The sequence below is a fragment of the Eublepharis macularius genome, chromosome 1, assembly GCF_028583425.1.
Source record: "Eublepharis macularius isolate TG4126 chromosome 1, MPM_Emac_v1.0, whole genome shotgun sequence".
In the NCBI taxonomy this organism is placed as follows: Eukaryota; Metazoa; Chordata; class Lepidosauria; order Squamata; family Eublepharidae; genus Eublepharis; species Eublepharis macularius.
Window position 1 is genome coordinate 172419199 of NC_072790.1, and position 22434 is coordinate 172441632.

At 42.1% G+C, this 22434-nt stretch overlaps 1 protein-coding gene across 2 annotated transcripts in view; it reads right to left on the reverse strand.

Moving 5' to 3' along the window:
- Positions 1-15850, reverse strand: part of KCNK5 (potassium two pore domain channel subfamily K member 5) — a 64191-nt gene extending 48341 nt beyond the window's left edge. For both annotated transcript variants that reach the window (XM_054988367.1, XM_054988358.1), the window contains exons 1-2: positions 15610-15850; positions 15068-15354 (exon numbers count right to left, since the gene is read on the reverse strand). In XM_054988367.1, coding sequence (XP_054844342.1) covers positions 15068-15253 — 186 coding nt within the window. In that variant the 5' untranslated portion in view covers positions 15254-15354; positions 15610-15850. The remainder of the gene's footprint in view (positions 1-15067; positions 15355-15609) is intronic.
- Between the last annotated feature and the right edge of the window lie 6584 nt (positions 15851-22434).

The following is a 22434-nucleotide window of genomic DNA, read 5'->3' on the forward strand; positions in this document are numbered from 1 at the left end:
TTCTCAGTTGTAACACCACAATGCCGGAACTCTCTCCCCAGGAAGATCCGCCCATTCTTCTATGTTGCTGTCTTCTGCCAACGGGTGAAAACTTTTTTGTTTCACTTGGCATTCCCTCAGTGATCCCTCCTCCCTCCCTCATATTTTAACTGTTTTATCTTGTATTTATTCTAAGCTCTGGTTTTAAATTGTTTTAATTATGTAATTGTGTGTTGTCTTTAATGGCTTTTTATGATCATTTTAATCTGCATGGTTTTAATTTGTCAGCCGCCTTAGTGACTGGGTTGGGGCAAAAAGGCAGGATAAAAATCTTGTTAATAAATAATAAACATGGATTACTCTAATTAAAATCAATGGGACTATGAGGATTAACTCTGCATAGGATCACACTGTTAGTTTGTGAGTTCATAAAAGCATAGGGCAATGTGTGTGTATGTGCAAGGGGGAGTGATTATGTTCAATATGTTCTTCTTGTTCCAGCAGAGCCATGTTTCTTCTCCAAAAATTCAAAGTTGCATTCACAAGTTTAAAGGGCAGAGTTGGTGCACTTTCACAGGAAGACATTATCTCTTATGCTTTTTTTAATCAAGTGCAGTACTGAATGTTGTAAAAGTAAGGTGGGATTGTTTCAAAGGAGAAATCTTTCTTATGGGCTCTTTAAACAGTACACACAGCACATTTGGGTTGGATTTGAATTTCAGATGGTGCTGCACTTTCCCGTAGCACCCCTCCCTTTGTTCTCTCTGTTTTGTGCTATATCAATATATTGTTATATTGAAATAGTAGTAGAAATGAGCGTGAAAAATAAAATAGCTAATTACAAAACATTGAACAATTCAATTAAGCATCACTTGCAACTCAAACACAACCACAAAACAAAACCTGATGAAAAGCAGTTTCACACCAAAAAAAAATGGATCAAACCTACATAAAAAATGAGATAAAAACATTTGCCCTTGTTCACCATCTGAATCACCAATGGTCTAAAAAGAGTGCTTGTCTAAAATGTGTGTGTGTGTGGGGGGGCATACATAAGTAAACCATTCTTCATCAAATATCAAAATGCCTTAAAGAGCCCATCTGAAAATAATCTTAGTATTGTATGCTAGTAGAACTTCAAGAAGTTCTAGAAAAGGCTTCACCGTATTGATGGAATCAAGTCCCATATTCAGTTTTGCCTGTTCTCTGTACACACACAGGAACAGACAACACTGCTATACAGTATCAATACACATACACAAGAAGGATCAAAGCAGAAAAAATATACATAAGAACATAGTTTCACACAACTATGCAAAGAGAACAAAAACAAAATGAACAAGCAGCAAAATCTTTCACGTGCAGAACAAAATCTTATATGAAGAGCAAAGGCAGAGAGAGGTTTTGCATGCAGACTGAAGAAGACAGAAACCCTAATATATTCCTATATGGCAAAATTATATTTATTTATTTACATTACTTATAAAGTCTGCCTTTTTCATTGAAACTCAAGGCAGATTACACAGTGTGAGTTAAGAGTCTCTCTACACAAGACATCTTACATGAGAACGCTCAAATATAGACACACATACAATGTTAGCCAGGAAGCATAGTTTAAAAAGACAGAGCTGAAGGTTCTGTCAATTTCACCACTCTACAGAGCAGGCAAAGATCTTTCCTCAGAGGGTTTGTTAATTTCCTACTCCTATTCCTATTCAATTTCAAAGGAATTTCAAAAAACAATGTAATAGGATATACAAATGCAAATGTGCAAGCTTTAAAATTAGCAGAAGTCCAATACAGAATTGAAGAACTTCTGAAACAGAGCATAAGCAATTCTAAAATTGACATATTAAACAACACAGAACTACCAGTGGGATCATACAACATAGAACTACCATTGGGATCATACATAAAGCGACACATAGTATATAGTGACACACAGTAGTAAAATCTATGGTTCCTGTCTCTTTATTGATACATCTCTTTGACATCACTTCCTTATCCCTCCTATCTGAATAAAAAAGTCCTCTTGAATAATTCAGTTTTGCATCACTTGTAGAAATGAGAGCTTTCCTGTCCTCTTCAGACAGGCTGTTCCATAAGGTGGGGGCCACCACAGAGAACGCACATGTATGGACAACTGTTAATTTTGCCCATGTGCAAGTTGGCACCTGCAGAAGGCTCTGTTCAGATGAGCAAAGCTGCCATAGTAAGAGAGGTGGTCCCGTAGATATGTTGGACCAAGCCTGGGAAGAGCTTTGCATGTGATATCCAATACCTTGAATTATGCCCAGTAAATGATAAGTAGCCAGTGGAGTGACTGCAGAATGGGAACAATATACTTCCTCAGTGTGACACTAATTACAAAAAAACATCCCCTCTTACATGAGGATAAACCTTCAGCAACAGAGCCCCTCAGGATACTCAATAAATTATAAATACTGGAATTCACAGGATTCCTATGTTTTTGTAAAAGTACCAAGAGGATTTCTAACAATTGTCAGGTGTTGACTAAAATCTGTAATATTATTTATAGTGCCTCATTACAGTGTGCGCTCAGGTATTCTTTATTTTGATACTGTACCTTAATGGCACATAGCATCTTTTATCAGCTTCAGCTGGTTTGCCAGCTACAGCCTTTCCTCAATAGGAGTAATTTGGCGACAACAATTCCATGCTCTGATCACATCCAAGTTAGATTACTGTAATGCACTCTACATTGGGCTCCCTTTGAAAACGGTTCAGAATTTTCAACTGGTCCAAAATGCAGCCGCCAGGGGTTGGTTGCAGGGATCGTATCACTCGTGTGCTGAAATATCTGCACTGACTATCCATCTGTTTCTGGGCACAATTCAAAGTACTGATTCCTCCCATTAAGGCCCTAAATAGCTTGAGGCCAGGGTATCTGAAGGACTGTCTCCTCTTATACTATCCAGCTCATCGGTTAAGATCTGCCTTTCAAGCCCTGCTCTCTGTGCCTCTGCCTTCTGAGGTGAGACCGGTGGCGACAACTAGAGACAGGGCATTTTCCATGGTGGCACCATGTCTTTGGTACCGCTGTAGTGGCATCTCATCTTGAGGCTCACCTGGCTCTCACTTTACTTCCTTTTAGGTACCAGACTAAAACACATCTTTCAACTCAGGCTTTTAATTAGGAATTTTTTCTTAGCAGCTTTTTAGTGGTCTTCTGTTTTACTGTCATTTTTTATTCTGACTATATCTAATGGCTTGTTTTTTATTGTGAGCCACCTCGGACGGGACTCTGAAGAGAAAGCATAGAAATGTTTTAAATAAATAAATAAATAAATAAATAAATAATGCAACCATATCCACTAGATCTTTGGCCTGTGGTAGGGTACAACTGCATTGAATAATTTGTTTCTGCACATGATGCATTCCTGCAACAGAATCCCAGGCATTACACAATTGTTGCTTCCTTGTGGTTGTTCTTCGTAAGATGAACATAGTTCCATGGTGGGCTGATAAACCATGTGAAGAACCAGCACAATCAGCTCTTGTAAGAAACAAGAGTATTCACGTTACAGACAAATAAGAAGTCAATACAGAATGCAAATTTGCCTTGGAAAAACGTGACCAAATGGCAAACTTCTGCTCTCAGCTCCCCTGTCCCCATTTGAGTAATTCTGGTATCTGATTAGCAAAGAACCTGATCACCCTTCCTTCAATGCCATAAGAAAAAGTTATCAGACACTTCCCTTTGTTAACTTCTAGTCTCAGTTATTTTAACTTTGTGAGCATCTTGCAATTTCACTGAAAAGGAAGAACCCTTTTGAAACAAGTGCAGCTGCAAGTGCTGTTGCATCATAAAGTCTGAAACTGGATCATCTCAATGCTCTGTCAGAAAAGGGAAAGCAGCTGCTAGGACTTCTGTCCAAGAAAGCAGCTGTCCATACTGGTGTAGGTCTGGACATGCATTCTTAACATGTCTGTAAAATGAAAGCCAGGATTCTCCCTAATCATGCTGTGTATTATTACTGTTACATGAGTTGACCTTAATTTTACATCTTAATTTATAAGAGTCATATTGGTACTTAAAAATCACTTTCCCTGCATAATATAATTAAAGTTAGAATTACTTCCAGAGATTGCTATGAAGTTCTGAGCAACAATTGATCCTAACTGTACAATATACCCAAACATTAAACTGATCCTATGCAGCTAACAATGCAATCCTATATAGATTTACTGCAGCCTAAGTCCATTGCTTTTAATAGGCTTAGACAGGAATAATTCTGCATAGGCTTGCATGGCTAGTCGTCTTGAAAAACTACAGTATTTAAATGGCAGAAACAGTGGACTACTCAAGACATTGTCCTAGGCCAGAAGATATGGCAATATGTTTTCTGTGCATCAGAAGAAGCAATACAGAACTGGGCTGGGCAGTTTACTTGGACAGAGTCTTTACCTTTTCTTAAAGTACCCAGAAGCAATTTAAGGGTGGGGCTTTGGCAAAGATAGCACCCTGTTCTAAAGAACCACAAATTTCTTGTTCACTTCTGGACTTAATGGGAAGATACATGGCAGCTGCTTCCCCTTTTACTCAACAGGGACAATCAATGGTATGTGTCTTGAAAGAGCATGACAGCCATTGTCCTAAATTCACTGTCTGAACTAGAACCAATTCCAGCTTTTGACCAAGCTATCATTTTATTTTAAGGATTTATACTCCATCTTTCAATCACTTGATTTCTAAGGCAGCTTACAATACAACTATCGCAAAACACGGCTTCACTTGGAATATGGCTCCTGCCTCATCTCTAAGGGGAGTAGCTAAGAGAGACATTGGAATAATGGGATGTTAAAGCCTCTTACCAGCTCTCAGGTGGTTCTGCTACTACTGTTTCTCTCCTATGCACCGTGGTACATAGTTAGCAGGAACTTTTTGTATCTTTAAACACTTACATCCAACAATACACTTTGCTTCTGAGGCAGCTTAAAATATAAATATTAATAAAAATAGGCAAGGATTAGTAGGCCCAAAAAGTTGCGCAAAAGGCATTTGACTAAAAAAACCGTAGCAATATTATGAATTATTTTTAATATGCCTGTTACCTCCAAGGAAAGGAGAGACAATTCTGGATCTTTTTTTTAGTCTGTATGGTGCTGCTGGCCATACATTCCTAGTTCAGGTAAAATGGCTCATCTGTGAAGAATTAGGGGATGACACTATGATGATGCTGTATGTGCCTTTGGAAATCCCTCTCACAAGCCCATTTCAACAACCATGGAACAAACAGTGTTTTGTGTTGAGACAACTAAAGCAGCTTTCTATATGTCAGGCAAGTGGCATGTGCTGCTTTCAGTGGGAATTAGAACAAATGATTGTACTGCTACCATTAAAAAGGAAAGATGTGCATGTTTCATCAGTAGAATCTACAAAACCACTCAAAGAGTGATTCTGCACACGTTGGATAATGCGCTTCCAATCCTCTTTATAGATCATTTGGAACGGACTTTTTTGTGTGCGGAACAAAAAATCCACCTCAAACGATTGATAAAGTGCATTATCCAATGTGTGCAGAATCAGCCAAATAGGCATTATGATACCATATTCCAAAGTTGTTAATAGTTCTACCCAGATTGGATCACACGCAGAGCTAAGGTTTGAAGAAACCACCAATAGAATCATATTGTCACGGTGGGGCCAAGGCAGAAATTTTCCAAACCATGAACACTTTGCCCCTACCTATCTCATCCTATCTGAAATAGTCCGGAAAACATTTTCAAAGGGAATTGCTCATTATGCATTCCATGTAAATGGAAAATCGGAGGGAAGAGCCATGCAAAGGGAGTTATGGGTTACTAACTCGAGTCTGGGAAGGGCAGGGACCTCAGTGGGGTATAATGTCATAAAGCCCACCCTCCAAAGCAGCATTTTCTCCAGGGGAACGGATTTGTCATCTGGAAATCAGCTGTAATTCTGGGAGAGCTCCACACCTCCATGGAGGCTGGAAACTCTAGGAGGTTACACCCCACCCTTTTTAAGGCTGAATAAAATCTGCATCTGTACGTAAGAGAGGGCATGCTCAACCAGGAGCAGAAGCTGACTAGTTTCACGGCAAAACCACTGTTTCTCACCTTATGTTGCTTCAGCCATCACGGCACTCTTGATGTTTGTCGCTGAATAGCATATACATGGGGGCAGGGGGCAGGTGGAGAAGGGGGCAGGCCTGAATTTCCACAATATTTGTTCAACTGCATTTGACAGCAGTTCAAGTTCCAGTGGAACCATTTGCTTAGGAAAGAGCTTCCGTGCATGGGGAAATGCTTTACTATCAAACAGAAGCAGCTTCTTAAAGGAAGAAGTGCGTACCAAGCAACAAGCAAATATAACTACACATTTGTTCTGCTATGATCCCTGCCCATCTAGAACTGTGCTCCAGTTCCTACTGATAGTGCAACTAGACTAGGTACTTTTTATGCACTACTAAAAGTTAATAGATAAGTCACTTAAATTCCATTGAGCTATCTTGAAAGAGTTACTTGTCACTTTGAAAAAATCAGTAGATAGGGCAGCCTTCCATCACAGATGCGTACAATGTTCTTTCTCATATTTTGAAAGAGAGAACTGCAGAGATACATACACTTCTGAAAACAGCGGCAATATTTTGAATAAGATTTGTTGTATTATGATCCCCCCTTTATGAATACAGAATTGATCTATATTGTTAAAAGTGCCAGGGTTCAAAATAATTCTCCTAATAATTTCTTCAAAACAATGCAATGCCAAATCTTTTCAGGCACAAGAACAGGAGAAATGATGCAATACAACCAACACTGGTGTGACACAAACATGTTTCTTAACACAAATTAGGGTAAAGTGCTTTCTTTGCATGGAGTAGGTTTGTGTCTGGGAATCTAGAATCCAAAATTCTGACAATATTGCAAGAGAGAAGGCTTTAAAGGAAGGTACATGGGTACACAGTTCCTTTGCTCTAGCCCTATTCACAGCAGGGTAAAATTCATACCCTGCACCTTCCTCTTATTCTAAACACAGAATAACATCTCATTTAGCTATTAGTACTATTTTGACCAGGGCTCATTTCAAGGAGGAACGCACCGGAACACTGTTCCGGTAGTTTCCCCAAGTCAGGTGGCCCTGCCCACCTGAGTTTCAAACATTTTCAGCCATTTTGGGCCCATTTCAGGGCCAAAACAGCCAGGATCGGGTTGGTACCAGGCAGGGGGAGCCTCCCCACTCAGCACCGACCCAGTCCCAGCAATTTTGGCCCCGATCCCGGCCAAAACAGGTCAAAAATAGCCATTTTACGCCCATTTGGGGGCTGAAACGGACCGGATCTGGACCGTAACAGCCAGGATCTGGTCAGTGCTGGGCAGGGGGAGCCTCCCCCACCTGGCACTGACCTGGTCCTGGCTGTTTTGGCCCCGATGCTGGCTGAAATGGGTTAAAAATGGCCATTTTCTGACATTTTGAACCCATTTGGGGGCAGAAATGGCCAGGATCTGGGCCAAAACGGATGGGATCTGGTTGGTGCCGGGCAGGGGGAGCCTCCCCCACCAAGCACTGACCTGATCCTGGCTGTTTCGGCCCCGATCCTGGCCGAAACAGGTCAAAAATGGCCAAAATTGCCATTTTTTACCTGTTTGGAGGCCGAAAAGGACCAGATCGGGGCCAACATGGCTGGGACCGGGTCAATGCCAGGGAGCCTCCCCTGCCTTCACTGACCTGGTCCTGGCCATTTTGGCCCCAATCCTGGCCAAAACAGGTCAAAAATGGCCATTTTGGGCCCGTTTCGGGTTCCCCACGCTCGGCTCCGACCAGATTTGGTCCTTTTGGCCATTTGGGCCATTTTCTGCCAGGATCGGGGCCAGAACTGCTGGGAACTGGTCAGTGCCAGGTGGGGGAACCCTCCCCTGCCCAGCACTGATCTGGTCTAGGCTGTTTCAACTTGTACCAAACAGGGCCCAAATGGCCATTTTGGTCATTTGGGGCCCTTTTCGGCTGGGATCAGGACCCAAACCACCAGGATTGGGTCGGTGCCTGGTGGGGGCCCCCTGCCCTGCCCAGCACCAACCCAATCTGGGCCATTTTGGGCCTGATCCAGGCCAAAACGTGCCAAAAAGGGTCATTTTAATCCTTTTGGCTGGATTAGGGGCAAAACAGCCCTGATCAGGCCACTGCCAGTTGGGGGAACACTCCCCCGTCTGGCAGCAGCCAAATCCTGGCCATTTTGGCCTGATCAAGGGATGTGGCATATGTTAATGAGTTATGCTAATGAGTTCCTGCAGTTCTTTTACTACGAAATGACCCCTGATTTTGACAATCAGTCCAGGATGACAGAAATACTTGTCTTATCCCATTCCAACTTTGCCAACAGTTTATCAACATTATCACAGAAGTAAAAAAGTATAAACAAGAAAGGGCAAAGGTACTTTACCCAGACATTACACGTGTAAACGCAACTCAATACATGCTAAGATTGCTGGGAAGAAGTAAACTGGTTTTTATTCAATACAATTACCACATTTCCCTTTCGAATGACTTCAGGCAAGTAAGTGGAAAAACAGCATGCAATCAAAATTAAATGCAAGATGTCCTTTCCTCACAAGATTAAGACAGCCAATTAGATTATCTGTGTTCACGGTGCAAAATTTTCAGACATATTTCTCTCCGCTGACTTTCATCAGACCTTCACAATGCATGGTGGAGTCTGATATAAAATGAAGAAGTCAGAAGGTGAGAATTTATGGCCCTCTCAAACAGAAGACCAGTAGTGCTTAGTCTAGAGGACTAATTGTTTTTCAGAAAGTGGGTGGGTCCAGGGGGGCTTTTGCCCAACAGAGCTTCTGATTGGGCAACTGATGTGCAGATTTTTAAAACTTCCATCAGCAGAAACTGAAACGACAGCTCAAAGATCTTCATTGTGTGACTGAAGGTAAATTGCAGGTATTCAAGAAAATGTTTTTTTAAAAAAATATATGTTTATTTAAAAAGACAAACAGACTTCTACCTGAAAAGTTGAAGCATTACTACGATGGCCCCACTTCCTGACATTTTGTAGTTGGCTTCACTTCCTGTGGCAACCATTTTGTGGTTGCTCCCATCAGACTGTGTCAGAACTCCAAAGGTGCCCACAGGCTTAAAAAAGGTTTTGGGGGCGGGGGCCTCCCACAGCGTTCCAAAATGTATGGAAATGAACGATTCAATCACAACACTCATTACTGTGACAATGCTATCTTTAATTTCCAGGGTATTAAAACTGGCATAGCCTAGATTGAAAGATAGCTTTTTTTTAAAAAAGATATCCTGAACTCTCCAGAATCCTCCTGAGTTAGCTGACATAAATACAATTTTAAAAATGTAATGATTAAAATCCAATAAACTCAACCTCAACAATAAAATTCCCCCTCTGTAAAATCAGCAGTTATCAGCATAAAAACAGGCTATAAAAGCAAGCATCGGGGGGAAAAAAACTATGTAAGGAGATAAAACTCAGTTAAAAGTCAACATAACAATTGCTGATGGGTCATTCTACTCTCTTCTCACATATAGTTGGGCACTGCAGAGAAGTGTCACAGATTTACACCTCCTGGATACAATCTGCTCTTTTGTACCCACTGCTTTACAAAGTGCTTCCCCTCCCTCTATGTCCCAAATTAGGATAACATTTTCACTTGAAGATTGATTTTGATTTAATTGATTGATTTATTAAATGTTTAATCCGCTCTCCCTGTGAACAGGCTCAGAGTGGATGAAGTGGGCTCCAGTCTACAAAAGCTTTTGACATGGCAGCTCAGTTCACATATAATGTTAAATCATTATTTAGGGTAACTATGGTATGTAAATACAGAATTCATCTTAAACATGATAACTCAGATTTTGGCTTGCCTTGAGAAATAGTTTCATCATTTTACTGAGGTACAGAATGTCCACATCTGTAAGACTTAATGCTTGGTAAATAAACCAACTCAAACATTTTTTTGTTCCTGGTTTGATGGGCACTAACCATAATGAGTCAAGTGGCCATTATTCAGTTGACAACGCTAACCAGCAATTTAATTAAACCATGTCTGAAATGAGCATTAAATGTATTTGATGCTATATTTCTCTCTTATTTCTGCTATGCAAGCAAACACCGTACTTCCATTTTTTCCCTCCCTTCATGTTGCTGGTGTCATATAATAACTTCTGATTTATTGCAAGCCTTAATCTACTCTTGCATCCAAACTGGCCTGGAGGGGAAATACAACTACAGCTTGCTAAGAATTATGCAGCTGTAGAGTACAGCTTACATGACTTTTGAAGTCAACTACTGACTATGACTAAATGAGGAGAGGAGTGTACAAACACATGGTTCAGTCACATAGTGTCCAACCATGGTTTGGCATTATATTCTTACCACAGCTATGTACCTGGAATGGGTCTTTTTCACATATACACTTACACTATTAGCATGTTTAGGTGAAGGTTTAAACTAACAAGTGCACCTATTCCTTCAGAAGATTCATGTGAAAAGCAGTCCTTAGACTGTTGAAACAGGAAACAAAGTAAGACACTAGCTGGAACCCTGTGTGACCTCATGCATGCAACATGACAGAGTCTTAGGAAATGTCTGTAACATTTTACCACTAAGAAGCAAATGATTATGAAATTACTATACTAATGTAAAGCATAACAAATCACTTGTAAAACTCTCTCTTTTTTACTTGGTGTTTTACTTGGTGTCCAATAGGTGAAAAGAAAATTTAGCATTGACCCTAAGCTTTGGAAAATAAAAATGGTTCTCACGATAAAACAAATTCAATAATAAATACAGTATATAAAGCTAAACACTTATGGTTCTTGCTTGAAGTAACAAGACATGGAAACCCTGCACTTAAGGTCAAAATATTTTGCTACATTTAAGCATCACGTTGCAAATATTCATCAGATATTTATTTAAATTTATTTTATTTCAAACATTTATATGCTGCCTTTCTACCCAAACAGGATCCCTAAAGATACAATCCAAGATACAATAGGAATAGGTCTTTGCAGAAGTTCAGAATTTGGGGAAAGCTCTTCCAATATTCAGACAAGCATCTAATAATTTTCAACTTTTCATTGTTTCAATTGTTTTATTTTCTATTTTTTTCTAGGGGGAAATCACATATGACAATTCAATGAGGTGAATTATCAGGTATTTGTCCAGACTTCTCCATTACTCTAGTTAGGTCTTTGCCTTCTGCTATACAATATCATAATTTATTTGAAAAAAAAAGTTAAAAGCAGAAAAACCTCACTTGTTGGTGCCAATTTATTCCTTGTAGTAATTATATGTCTTTCAATTCATCCCTTGCTGTAACTATACATCTTTTAAAACATTCTCAGTCAGTGTGATGTAGTGGTTCCCACTACATACATGTTAGTGTAGTGGTTATGGAACTGGAATGAGATTGGGGAGCACTGGGTTCAAATCTCCATGTGGCCATTAAGCTCACTAGGAAATGCTGAGCCAGCCAGTCTCTCGCAGCTTAAGCTACTACAGAGGGTTATTGTGAGGATAAAATGGAGGAGGAGAGAATGATATATGCCATCCAGGCTCCTTGGTGGAAGGACAAGATAAAAATACATTAATAAACTAACTGCAAAGTGGCAGGGGTGGGGGTGGGGAGAACAGCCTTTTCACTGTGATTGCTGAATTGTTCTTATGGTGTATGCACTTGAGCATTGCACAAAAATACTGGTTCAAAAGCAACGTAGTTCTTACATTTTTTAGCCTGTTGGCACAGATTTGATGCAACAGAGTAAGAACAGGTAACTCCCCATGAATGACAGAAGTACACAAAACAAAAATTCAAGTATCATATGGAAGCTGACAAAGGATTCATATAGGGGTGTGATGCAACTTGAGTAAAGAGAAGAACAGAAAGTTGAAAAAGGAGAAGCACCAACCACTATAACAGAAATTGTTCAAAACTAGTTACTGGAGCACTCAGAAAGGGTAGATTGTGTAGGTGTTGTAAATAAGATCATGACTCAGCAAGAGAGACATCTTCATGCACTGAGTCAAAGTGCAAGGCATATCTGGACTGAACTGTACTAAGAATCAGAGCCTTATATTGTTGACTGTCTTGGTGACAGAGAAGATGGTGGAATCTTTACACTATAAGCCAAAATATGCAACTAAAAGCAAAGATACAGGCAGAAAGAGGCATCCAAGGCAAGAAAATGAGGTTAAAATAAAGTCAAGAATTTGGCATGGATTATCCAAGATAATCACTGCATAATGTTATGAAAGTTGTACAGTCATTCCCAGGTACTCCTAGAATAGTTAGACTGACAGGGACAGCCTAAACAGTTGACCCTTGTAAGCCCATTGAAGTAAATGGGCTTCAAATGGTGCAACTCTGTCTCAGATGGCAATGTCAATTACTCCAAATTAGTGATATTTAGTTCCTGGAGTACAATTGACTAACCCTTGATGCACTTCAGGTAGCCTCCAAAACAATAAAATGCAAAGAAAAAAATGCTGAAGTGTCAGGAAGGTGCTTGAACAGTTCACCCCTTAAACAGAGAAAACAGCCTCTATGAAAACTTCAAAGAACTCTCCAACTGCGCACGCACAATTCTCACCTGCATGAACAAATAACTACAGTGGATTGTGCAGTAGCTGAGCTTTAATTTAGAAGCCTGTCAAGCAGCCTCCCATGTGGGTGTAGGGCATGAAATTACAAGTCCACAAATAACAACCAAACTAGAGTAGCATTCTTTAATACATCAAAGATTAAGAACCATTTCCCTGGATAATAGTGTCAGTCTATTATTGGACAAAGTTAACAAATATAACAAAGTGAAAGATATACATTCTGCACTAGAAGATTCCTAAAGCTTACCTAGTTTACCCCTTGTACCAAAAACAGGATTTTCTATATTCATTCCAAAGCCTAATTTAGCCCAGTTCAGTACCGGAGATCGTATTGCAGTGTCAGTAGGGCATGAATACTGTAGTTAACTGAAATCTTGGGCAACCCCTAGGTAGATCACTTTTTTATTGTAAGAGAGGTGTAGTAATGGCTGTTGTTAAAATAAGAGGAGGTAACACAGTTTACAAGCTAAAAGATGCAATTTAAATAATAATACAGAAGGCGAGACAAGGATGTGCTTAAAGAAAGATGTTTGTGGGCTCTTCCCCACTCCCTTTAGCTAGACAAACATGCGCTATTGCTATGAATTTCTGCCCTGGCTGATTAAATTGATTCTTCTTGTTGCAGGACCATCTACAACCATACTAGCTTCATGTCTTCAGTGGAGAGACAGCCTTAGTGCTGGATCATCCTTCTATGATACTTTGTACAAACACCCCAGCTTTACACAAAACTATCAGAAACTACTGTATTTCTCTGAATTTCCTGTCCTTTTGTCCCCTTTTAATATACACACCTACCAACTCTTATGAAATCTTGTCACAGTAATTCTGTTAGTCTAAAGTGCCATAATATTTTTACTCCAGAAAAAGGAACATTTCCATTGCTAAGTACAGCAGATTAAAAGTGCATTTAGCATTCAACCTAAATCATCTCTTACTCCATCACAACAAGAATTCCACAGTTCTTTGTTTTACTCTCTGACCTCACACCCTGTGCAAGCCAGAATTTAACAAAGTTCCAGGCAAATTTTCCACACAGTAGGACTTACTAAGAACATAAAAAGAGACAGGCAAACAAAGAGAAGGCTCAAGTGCAGAAACTATTTAGCATCATCTTTGTTCCCAGATTCTGGTGCCTCTTCAATCAGTGGGGTTTCTGCCAGCCAAACACTTTGAGGACTGGAATCTTTTTCTTCATGTCTAGCTTTATTAGAATACCCATACTGCTATTTTTAAAAAGAATTCTTGCTTTAGCAAGGGAAATTGGGGATTGCATTACCAGTGAACCAGTGAAGGAACATTTCATGGTGAATTCCTTTAAACTAGCCTTCACCTTTGAACTTTTCAGAGCAACAAAAGCAGACAAAGAGCCCACAGGGCTAGCCCGCTTACAGTACTGAAGCGCTTATTAACATACAAAACTTTTTTCTCATGATACAGCTCAACTCTATGCTTGTGTACACAGAAATATGTCGTGCAGGCTTACTCTGAGGTAAATTTATACAAGATTGCACCTATTCAGCTTAAACATTGGCATTCAAACAGAAAGAAAACTAAAGCTGCACATTCCTTCAAGGGCATTTTATGATAGGATTAAGTACAGGAACCATTCTGCAAAGCTTGTCTCTCCCAGCAGTTGTTTTCTGTTTGCCATCTCAATAACTCTCTTCACCTGCCCTTAGTTTTAGTCCTGCCTATGTGCAACATTTTTACAAAATGAAATGGAAAACAAAGCACCTGCTGCTGACATAGAATAGACCAACAAAAAAGCTGGGCCTGCCCCCTAAAAAACAATATAACCAGTTGCAAAGTATGATCTAGTTGCCACTTACAGCATGGAAAAAGTGACAAGCCAACTGAACCTCAACAGGTCTGGAGAAAAACCTTTGGGTGGGCATTATTTCAGATAAGAGCCATTATAAAATTTCAAATACAGTGAGAGCAAAAAATTAGGAAAAAATGAATTAAGATTATTACAGCTCAATTTCTTGCTGTCACTATTAATGCCTTCCTTTGAAAGAACGATTTGTTCTGCAAACACATGTCTTCCAGTGTTCATCTACTTTGAATTTAGTTCACGCATTGTTGGGTTTCTGCAATTTGGTGAGGGAGGCAGCACCCGGCTCGAAACGCGCCACCAGAGCTGAACAATAACCATGTTTTTATTCAAAGGTTTGCCTTCCATGAAGCACACAATTATCTCCAGTCTGAAAGGAGACTATTTTCATCCTCTGTTTCATTTGCAAGACACAGCATGTATGCTGAAATTTTCTTCAGGGGCATTCTCTTAGGCTTGTAACAAAGACTGCCCTTTAAAAGGCACACCTGGGAAGATACAAACATGTTTTGGAGCACATCAGGGGGGAAACCGCCAGACTTCTCCCAACTCTGCAACTCCCAGTCGGATGTAGTTCTTTTTGCGGGACAGACACCAGAGCAGCAACAGCAAAAAGGAAGTCGCTTTCGAAACTCACCTTTAAGATCTTATCCAGCCCCTCTTGGCCCAGGCAGGGAAACTCTTGGAGGAGCTGCGTTTTCTTCAACTTGTAGTCGTTGGCCGCTGCTTTCCAGTACGGTTCCTCGAGGACTTCAAAAATAGCTGCCCCGATGGACAGGTAGAAGATGATAGCAGACGTCAGCAGGGGACCTCGGTCTACCATGGCGGTACCCAGCGGGGGACGCTCAGGAACAGCGAAAAGGCAGGAGCTCCTTGGAAATGCCTCGGGACGGGAGAAAGGGAAGGAGGAGATCTGCGCTCCCTCTGGAGAGAATTAGAAAGACGATCGCTCTCACTTTCCTCGCCTGCCGCCGCTTCCTCCTCCCGCGGCCCCTTTTTATTTTCCTCTCCCTTTCGCTCCCTCCCACCGTCTCCACCTCCCTGCTGCTCCTTCTCCACGCTGTCCCTGGCCCGTCTGCCGGCTTCCCTCGTCCCTCTACCCCCCCTCTCCTCTCTTCCCGCCGTTCCACTCCTCGGGCGTTTGAATTTGGTGCCCTTCTATTCCCCCACGTTCCTCACCCAGCAGCGCATGCGGGGCGTTTTCCGGTTGGCCGGTCGCAGCTTCGTTCTCCCGCCTCAGAAATGCTAGGCTGGGAGACTAACTTCGCCCGGCAGCCCGCGCCATGTGGCGCCCTCGCTCCTCTGCCTGGCGCTTCGCTTGAGCACGCTGCGGGGAGCCCGCACTTTCTCTCCGCGTTCCTCCGCCCTCTCTGAAAAGTACAGAACAGCCCCGCTCTGCCCGGGGAAGGCTTTCCGAAGACGCTCGCCCTGCTCTGCTAGCTTGTGGGATGTCCAGGACTTGCTGCTGCCCCCGCCTGGGCGGGGTGAGCTGCCAGCAGCCTTAGTAAAGTGCGGTTCTTGTTCTTGCCTTGACCTGGGTGGGAACCTGCGTAATGTGTCCTGTGTGCGACTCAGACTCTCTGCCTCTCTCCCCCTCCTTCCTGGGATTGAGGGAAGGCTTAGCACTGCTGACCTGCGAAGGTTTTTTAAACAGCCATTTTCGGTTCCCCCAGGTCAAACAAACAATTGCTCTGGAAATTAGAATGAGTAATTGTATATGTCCGTTGGAGGATATAATACATGTATTCCTATTTGCAGTCAGGGGTCTGCTTATACCATTTCCAATTCAACCGTGTCTCTGCGCAAGCCGTCTATACAGGGACACTCAAGTGAAAGCTCTTACCCTTGTTCTCCCATTGCACATACACATGCACTTCTAGGGACACACAATACACTTGAATATAAGAACACACAGAATAAGTCACGAGAGTGTCCGGTGTAAGATGTCTTGGGAGTGACTTAACCTGCAAGCCTACTTAGGAATTTGATCCTTTTCCTACTTCAAATTCCCACTCTATGAAGCCCTTGGGCAAATTACTATAAATTATAAAGATGAAAGCGGATGGCCCAGTTTGGTGTAGTGGTTAAGAGTGTGGGACTCTAATCTGGCGAGCTGGGTTTGATTCCCCACTCCTCCACTTGAAGCCAGCTGGGTGACCTTGGGCTAGTCACAGCTCTCTGGCGCTCTTTCAGCCCCACCCACCTCACAGGGTGTTTTGTTGTGTGGATAATAATGACGTACTTTGTAAACTGCTCTGAGTGGGCATTAAGTTGTCCTGAAGGGCAGTATATAAATTGTTGTTGTTGTTATAAAGTTGTTATTATTATAAAGTTGTTATTATAAAGTTATTATAAATAAATTATATTATAAATAATATAATTATTATATTATTATAGGAAGGGCATGATATATATTTTTTAAAATCCCACTGGGTTTATGCCCTAGCTACGGCTGTTGGTGAAATATGAGGATCTGTTGCCCCAGCTTTCCCCCGAAAGAACTTAGGATTGTTTAGTGCAGCTCCCTAGAGCAGCAATGTGCTTTAGGCTGGCTCTGTTTTGTGGTGTCAGGTGTACTGATCCAGGACAAGGAAGTGTAATAGTGTTTCCAGTGCTGGTTTGTGCTAGCCCAAATGGCAAATTAGGAACCAGGGGCTGCAGTCCAAGGGAATGATGCTGCAGACAAATCTGGTGTTTATTTTTTGTCTCAGTACCTTCCCCAGCCAGTATAGTAGTAGTAAAGCAGCCACTCTTATAGCTTACCTTTTCTTACTTTGAAAATGTTGAAAAGAGCAAGGCTTTTTGGATGAGCCATTATATTTTCCAGTCTCAGTGTACGAATTTGTTACTTAAGGAATCCCATATTAAGATGCAAAATAACAACAACAACAGTTTATATGCTGCCCTTCAGGACAAATTAACACCCACTCAGAGCAGTTTACAAAGTATGTTATTATCCTCACGACAATCACCCTGTGATACGGGTGGTGCTGAGCAGGGCTTTTTTTCTGGAGAAAGAGGTGGTGGAACTCTCACCTGGGGCAATTCCCGGGAGGAGTGACTGCATGATGACATCACTTCTGGGAAGTCACATCATCACGCAGGCGTGGCTGCCCTGGGAGTGCTCCTGTGCTCCATGGGGGGTCCAATTTGGCCCGGAACGGGCTGCTCCGCCACAGGGGAGCACTCCCCCACCCGGCAGTGGCTGGATCTGGGCCATTTTGGGTCAAAATTGGGCCGAAACAGGCCCTAAACAGCTCAGATCAGCCTAGAACATGCAGCAGCCCAAACATGGCCATTTAGGGCCTGATCCAGGCCGTTCTGGGCCCAATTTGGGCCAAAATGGACAAGAAAGAGCCCGGATCAGCCTGGAATGAGCTGCTGCCACACGAGAGAGCACTACCCCGCTGGGCAGTGGCCCGATCTTGGCCATTTTGGACCAGAATTGGGCCCAAAATGGCTAAAAGGGGCCCAAAATGGCCAGTATCAGGCAGCTGATGAGCAGGGGAGTGTTCCCCCACCCGGCAGAGGTCCAATCCTGGCTGTTTTAGGCCTGACCCATGCCAAAAGGGACTCAAAATGGCCAAGATTGGACTGCTGCCGAGCGAGGAATGTTCCCCCGCCCGCCAGAAACCCAATCCTGGCCATTTGGAGCCAATCCTGGCCATTTGGTGAAGAGGATCCGAAGCCTGAAGGGAGGGGGGAGGCAATGAGCGCTCTGGCGGTAGCTGCGCAGAGGGAATTGCGTCGGAGGCCAAGGGGAGGGAAAAAGATTTAATTTGAACTGTAATTTATAATTTGTATGATCAACCACTCCGTCACTACTTTATTAAGCTATTTTTTTTACTATGGCAGTATGAAGGGAAAGCATTGAAATGTAGTGTTTAGTGTTTGTAGGTTACCTTCCCCTTTTTTTCCCACCCCCCCTTCCCTTTCTCTTTTTTCTCCCTTCTTTCCCTTCCCTTGTGCTATTGTAGTCTTTTGTAGTTACTGTCATTGTAGTATTGTATGTTAGATATTGAAAAATAAAAAATTATTTAAAAAAAAATCCTGGCCATTTGGGGCCCAAACGTTGGGCCCCAAAGGGGCCCAAAATGACCAGGATCTGGCTGCTGCCAGGTGGGGGAGTCTTTCCCCACCTGTCAGGGGCCCGATGTTGGCCATTTCGGGCTTGAATTGGGCCCAAAATGGCCAAAAGGGGCCCAAAATGACCAGGATCAAGTTGCTGCTGGGCAGGGGGCAGAGGCCTGATCCTGGTCATTTTGGGCCCGATCCTGGCTGTTTGGGGCCCCTTTCGGCCATTTTATGCCCAATTGAGGCCCCAAATGGCCCGGATCAGGGCCGAAACGGCCACGATCGGGCCGCTGCTGGGCGGGGGAGTGGGTGTTTTAAAGAGCTGGCGGAACACCGTTCCAGGGCATTCCTGCTCATAAAAAGCCCTGGTGCTGAGAGAGCTCTGGAAGAGCTATGACTGACCCAGAGTCACCTAGCTGGCTTCAAGTGGAGGAGTGAAATCAAACCTGTTTCTCCAGTTTAGAGTCCTGCTGCTCTTAACCACTGCTCCTTAGACCCTGATGTCTATGTTCTTACACTTTTAGTGAAAAAATATATAGTATTTTTCAGTTTCCAGAGGTAAAAATATTTTCTCTGGAATAAAATTACACCAACAAAGTTTACTACTACTGTTGCATATACTTTTGGAAGACACAACATATTGCTTTTGTACTTCAGTAATTACATTTTCAGTTTGGTTCAGTCAGTAACTTCCTTGTTTCTGATTTGTAAGCCCTATATACATAATATTATTAACCCTTATTCTCCAGGAAAGCAAAATTTCAATAGTTTGAGAGGATAACACCATGGTCCTCTGTTCTGGCAGCCAGTATTGTCTGGGTCACATTGGCACAATGTAATTTTAGATGGGTAGTCATGTTGGTCTGCAGTAGAATAGCAGGATTTGAGTCCAGTGGCTCCTTAACAGACCGACAAGATTTTCAAGGTAAGCTTTTGAGTCAGAGCTTACTTCTTCAGACATGAATATTGGCATAATGTAGTCAGTAACCACATTCAGCTAGTATAAATGTACCACAGGAATTTTCTGTTAATGCCAAATAATTCTGGATCCATTCTCTCAAATGTTCTACTTTTCATTTTGAATCGGGGCTCCTGGTTTATCTGCAGAGTCTGGTGTTTATAGATTAGTAGGCAATTGAACAGATGTGACACACAATCCTAAGCAGAGTTAAACCCTTCTAAATCCATTGAATGGACTTAAGAAGGATGCAAGTCCATTTAGGACTGCAGTATTAGTTCTCTATGATTTTTTTTTCTTTATGGAGATATTTTAGTAAAGTAATATGATAAGATTGTTTTGCTTTCCATATAAGCTATGGTGAACTAAAACCTTAGCTATAAACTAGTAACTGGCTTTGTAGTACAGTGGACTCCTTCTCTGTTATCCATTCTTTGGTTTGTATGTTGTCTTCAGGCATTGTAAGGGGCTGCCTCATAATATTGGCATTGCACTTAGAACATTGCGTACACTAGATAGAGTGCAAGTATAAGAAATGATTGCCAGTGGTGTTCTGTGACACATTTAAAAAGCAGACTTTGTCCACAGAATAAAAACCAAATTACAAAGCAGATGATAAATACTTATAGAAAGTTCTTGCAAAATGACATGATCAGGAATAAGAATATGCTGATGACTTCTGGGATGATCATTGTAAGGCAATGCTAATCCAACAATGAATATAATTCTAGCTAGATCTTTAGATTATTGGAGTTATGTTATCCGTTAGTCATTCAGGAAGGAAGTAGACTTGTTACATAGATAGTTTGCTCATTTTCTGCACCAGTCCAAAAGATTGCTCTGCTGTGGTTTAAGTTGTATGCCTTGCGCAAAACGGCATCTCTCTGCCAGAGCAAAATGTTAAAACGCTGCTTCCCAAACCAAACGGCATTCTCATTGGCCTCCTCACATCGCGTGATTATGTTCTGGGATGGGGAAGGTGGATTATTGAGACAAGTTCCCCATTTCTGTTTCCAAATCACCATGAACATGAGCCCCAGTTTGTAAACAAAGGGAATAAAAAAGTAAACCCAAGAACTGATCAGTGGGGAATGTGGATTGCCATCAGGGAACAGGATGGACATTGTGCCTAAAAGGGTAGAATGCACAAATGTCAGTGTTGCGACTGTCCCCTAATTAAAAGAAAGGGGGTAGATGCCCAGTTGCTTGGGGCTGGTTTCAGGCTTCTTCTAACGCCAAAGAGTTGGTTACATGATAAAAATGTAATTTGTGGGCACAGTTTGTAAGGTTATGAATTTGCAATCTTGATTTGACAATACAGCTATATGAGAAATGATGCCTCAGACCCTTCCCTTGTATTTTTTTTTAAAAGTAGTTGTGTGGAGAGCTGGGGAGGGAGTGGTTTCCACCAGGTGACCAACCAATCAGCACCCAGGGAAAGGAAATGGGAGGAGAGGCAGTACAGGACTAAGAATTCTGCACACACGTAAGACGCATCAGGCGTTGACTCAACAGTGGTTTTTTTAAAAAGTTGCCTTATGTGCACAGTGAAAAAAGCCGAGTAAAAGCTGGGGAAAGTTTGATTCTGCATCTTATGCCTCTGTCAGGTTCTGCCAAGGGCGCCGCCCAGTGAGATGCCGGCCTGCCTGACTTCCGCCTTAAAGGACCTTCAGGAATGTCAGGTTCTGCCAAGGGCGCCGACCTGTGACACGCTGGCCTGCCTGACCTCCACCTTAAAGGACCTTCAGGGAATATGTGGGATCCTGCTCTTTGGAAGGAGGGGGGTATACCTCACCCTCACACCCTCTCAGTCCACTCGCAGGTCCCTCAACCTGACCTTGTCCCAGCTGCCTTCCATGACAGCTGCCCCCATCCAGCTGTCGGTCTTACTCCTCCTCCTCCTCTTCATCTTCTCTCATCCACCACCTCTCCACTGCTCACTCATTCTCCCTCTCTTTCCTCATCCCGACATGCACAGAAAACTATGCAAGACAGAAGCACAGCCACCACGACAATATGGACTCCCTAAAATTCATAAGGATTCAGTCCCACTCCGACCCATCGTGAGATCCATTGGTTCACCAGCATATGAAATAGCTAAGCATCTGGCCAATCTTCTACAGGACCACATCAGAAAAACCACGTCTTACGTCAAAGATTCAGCACATTTCATCAACAAAATCAGTTCTCTGAAACTCAGTCCACAGGACATACTCATCAGTTTTGATGTTGTATCTCCGTTTACTAAGGTTCTGGTAAAAGACACAATCAAACTTATTAATCAGATTTTTCCAGAGGATGTAACAGCCTTATTCCACCATTGTCTGAGAACCCGTTACTTCCAATGGGATAATGAATTCTATGAACAGATGGATGGGGTGGCCATGGGAAGCCCTCTCAGCCCAGTTGTAGCAAACTTCTACATGGAACATTTTGAAAAAACAGCTCTAGAATTAGCTCCCCACAAACCTACAGTCTGGTTCCGGTTCGTGGATGATACCTTTATCATTTGGAGCCATGGTGAGGAAGAATTGATGGAGTTTTTAAACCACCTCAAGAATATCCACCCGAACATACAATTCACCATGGAGAAAGAAATCGAAGGTAAACTTCCATTTCTAGATACCTTGGTCATCCGCAAAGCAAACTTTCAGTTAGGTCACAAGGTCTACAGGAAACCCACTCACACGGATTGGTACTTACACAAAAACTCCAATCACCACCCTTGACAGAAAAGAGGCATAATAAAAACATTAGTAGACCGTGCAAAACGAATATGTGAACCGCACTTTCTCAATGAGGAAACTAATCATCTAAACCACGCACTTCAAGCAAATGGCTACTCCAGAAATGAAATCAGAAGAGCGATTAAACCAAGGATAAATCAAACAACTAAGGAAAAACAGTCTCCCACAGGAAATGTGTTTTTGCCTTATATCAAAGGAATCACTGATCAGATGGGAAAGCTTATG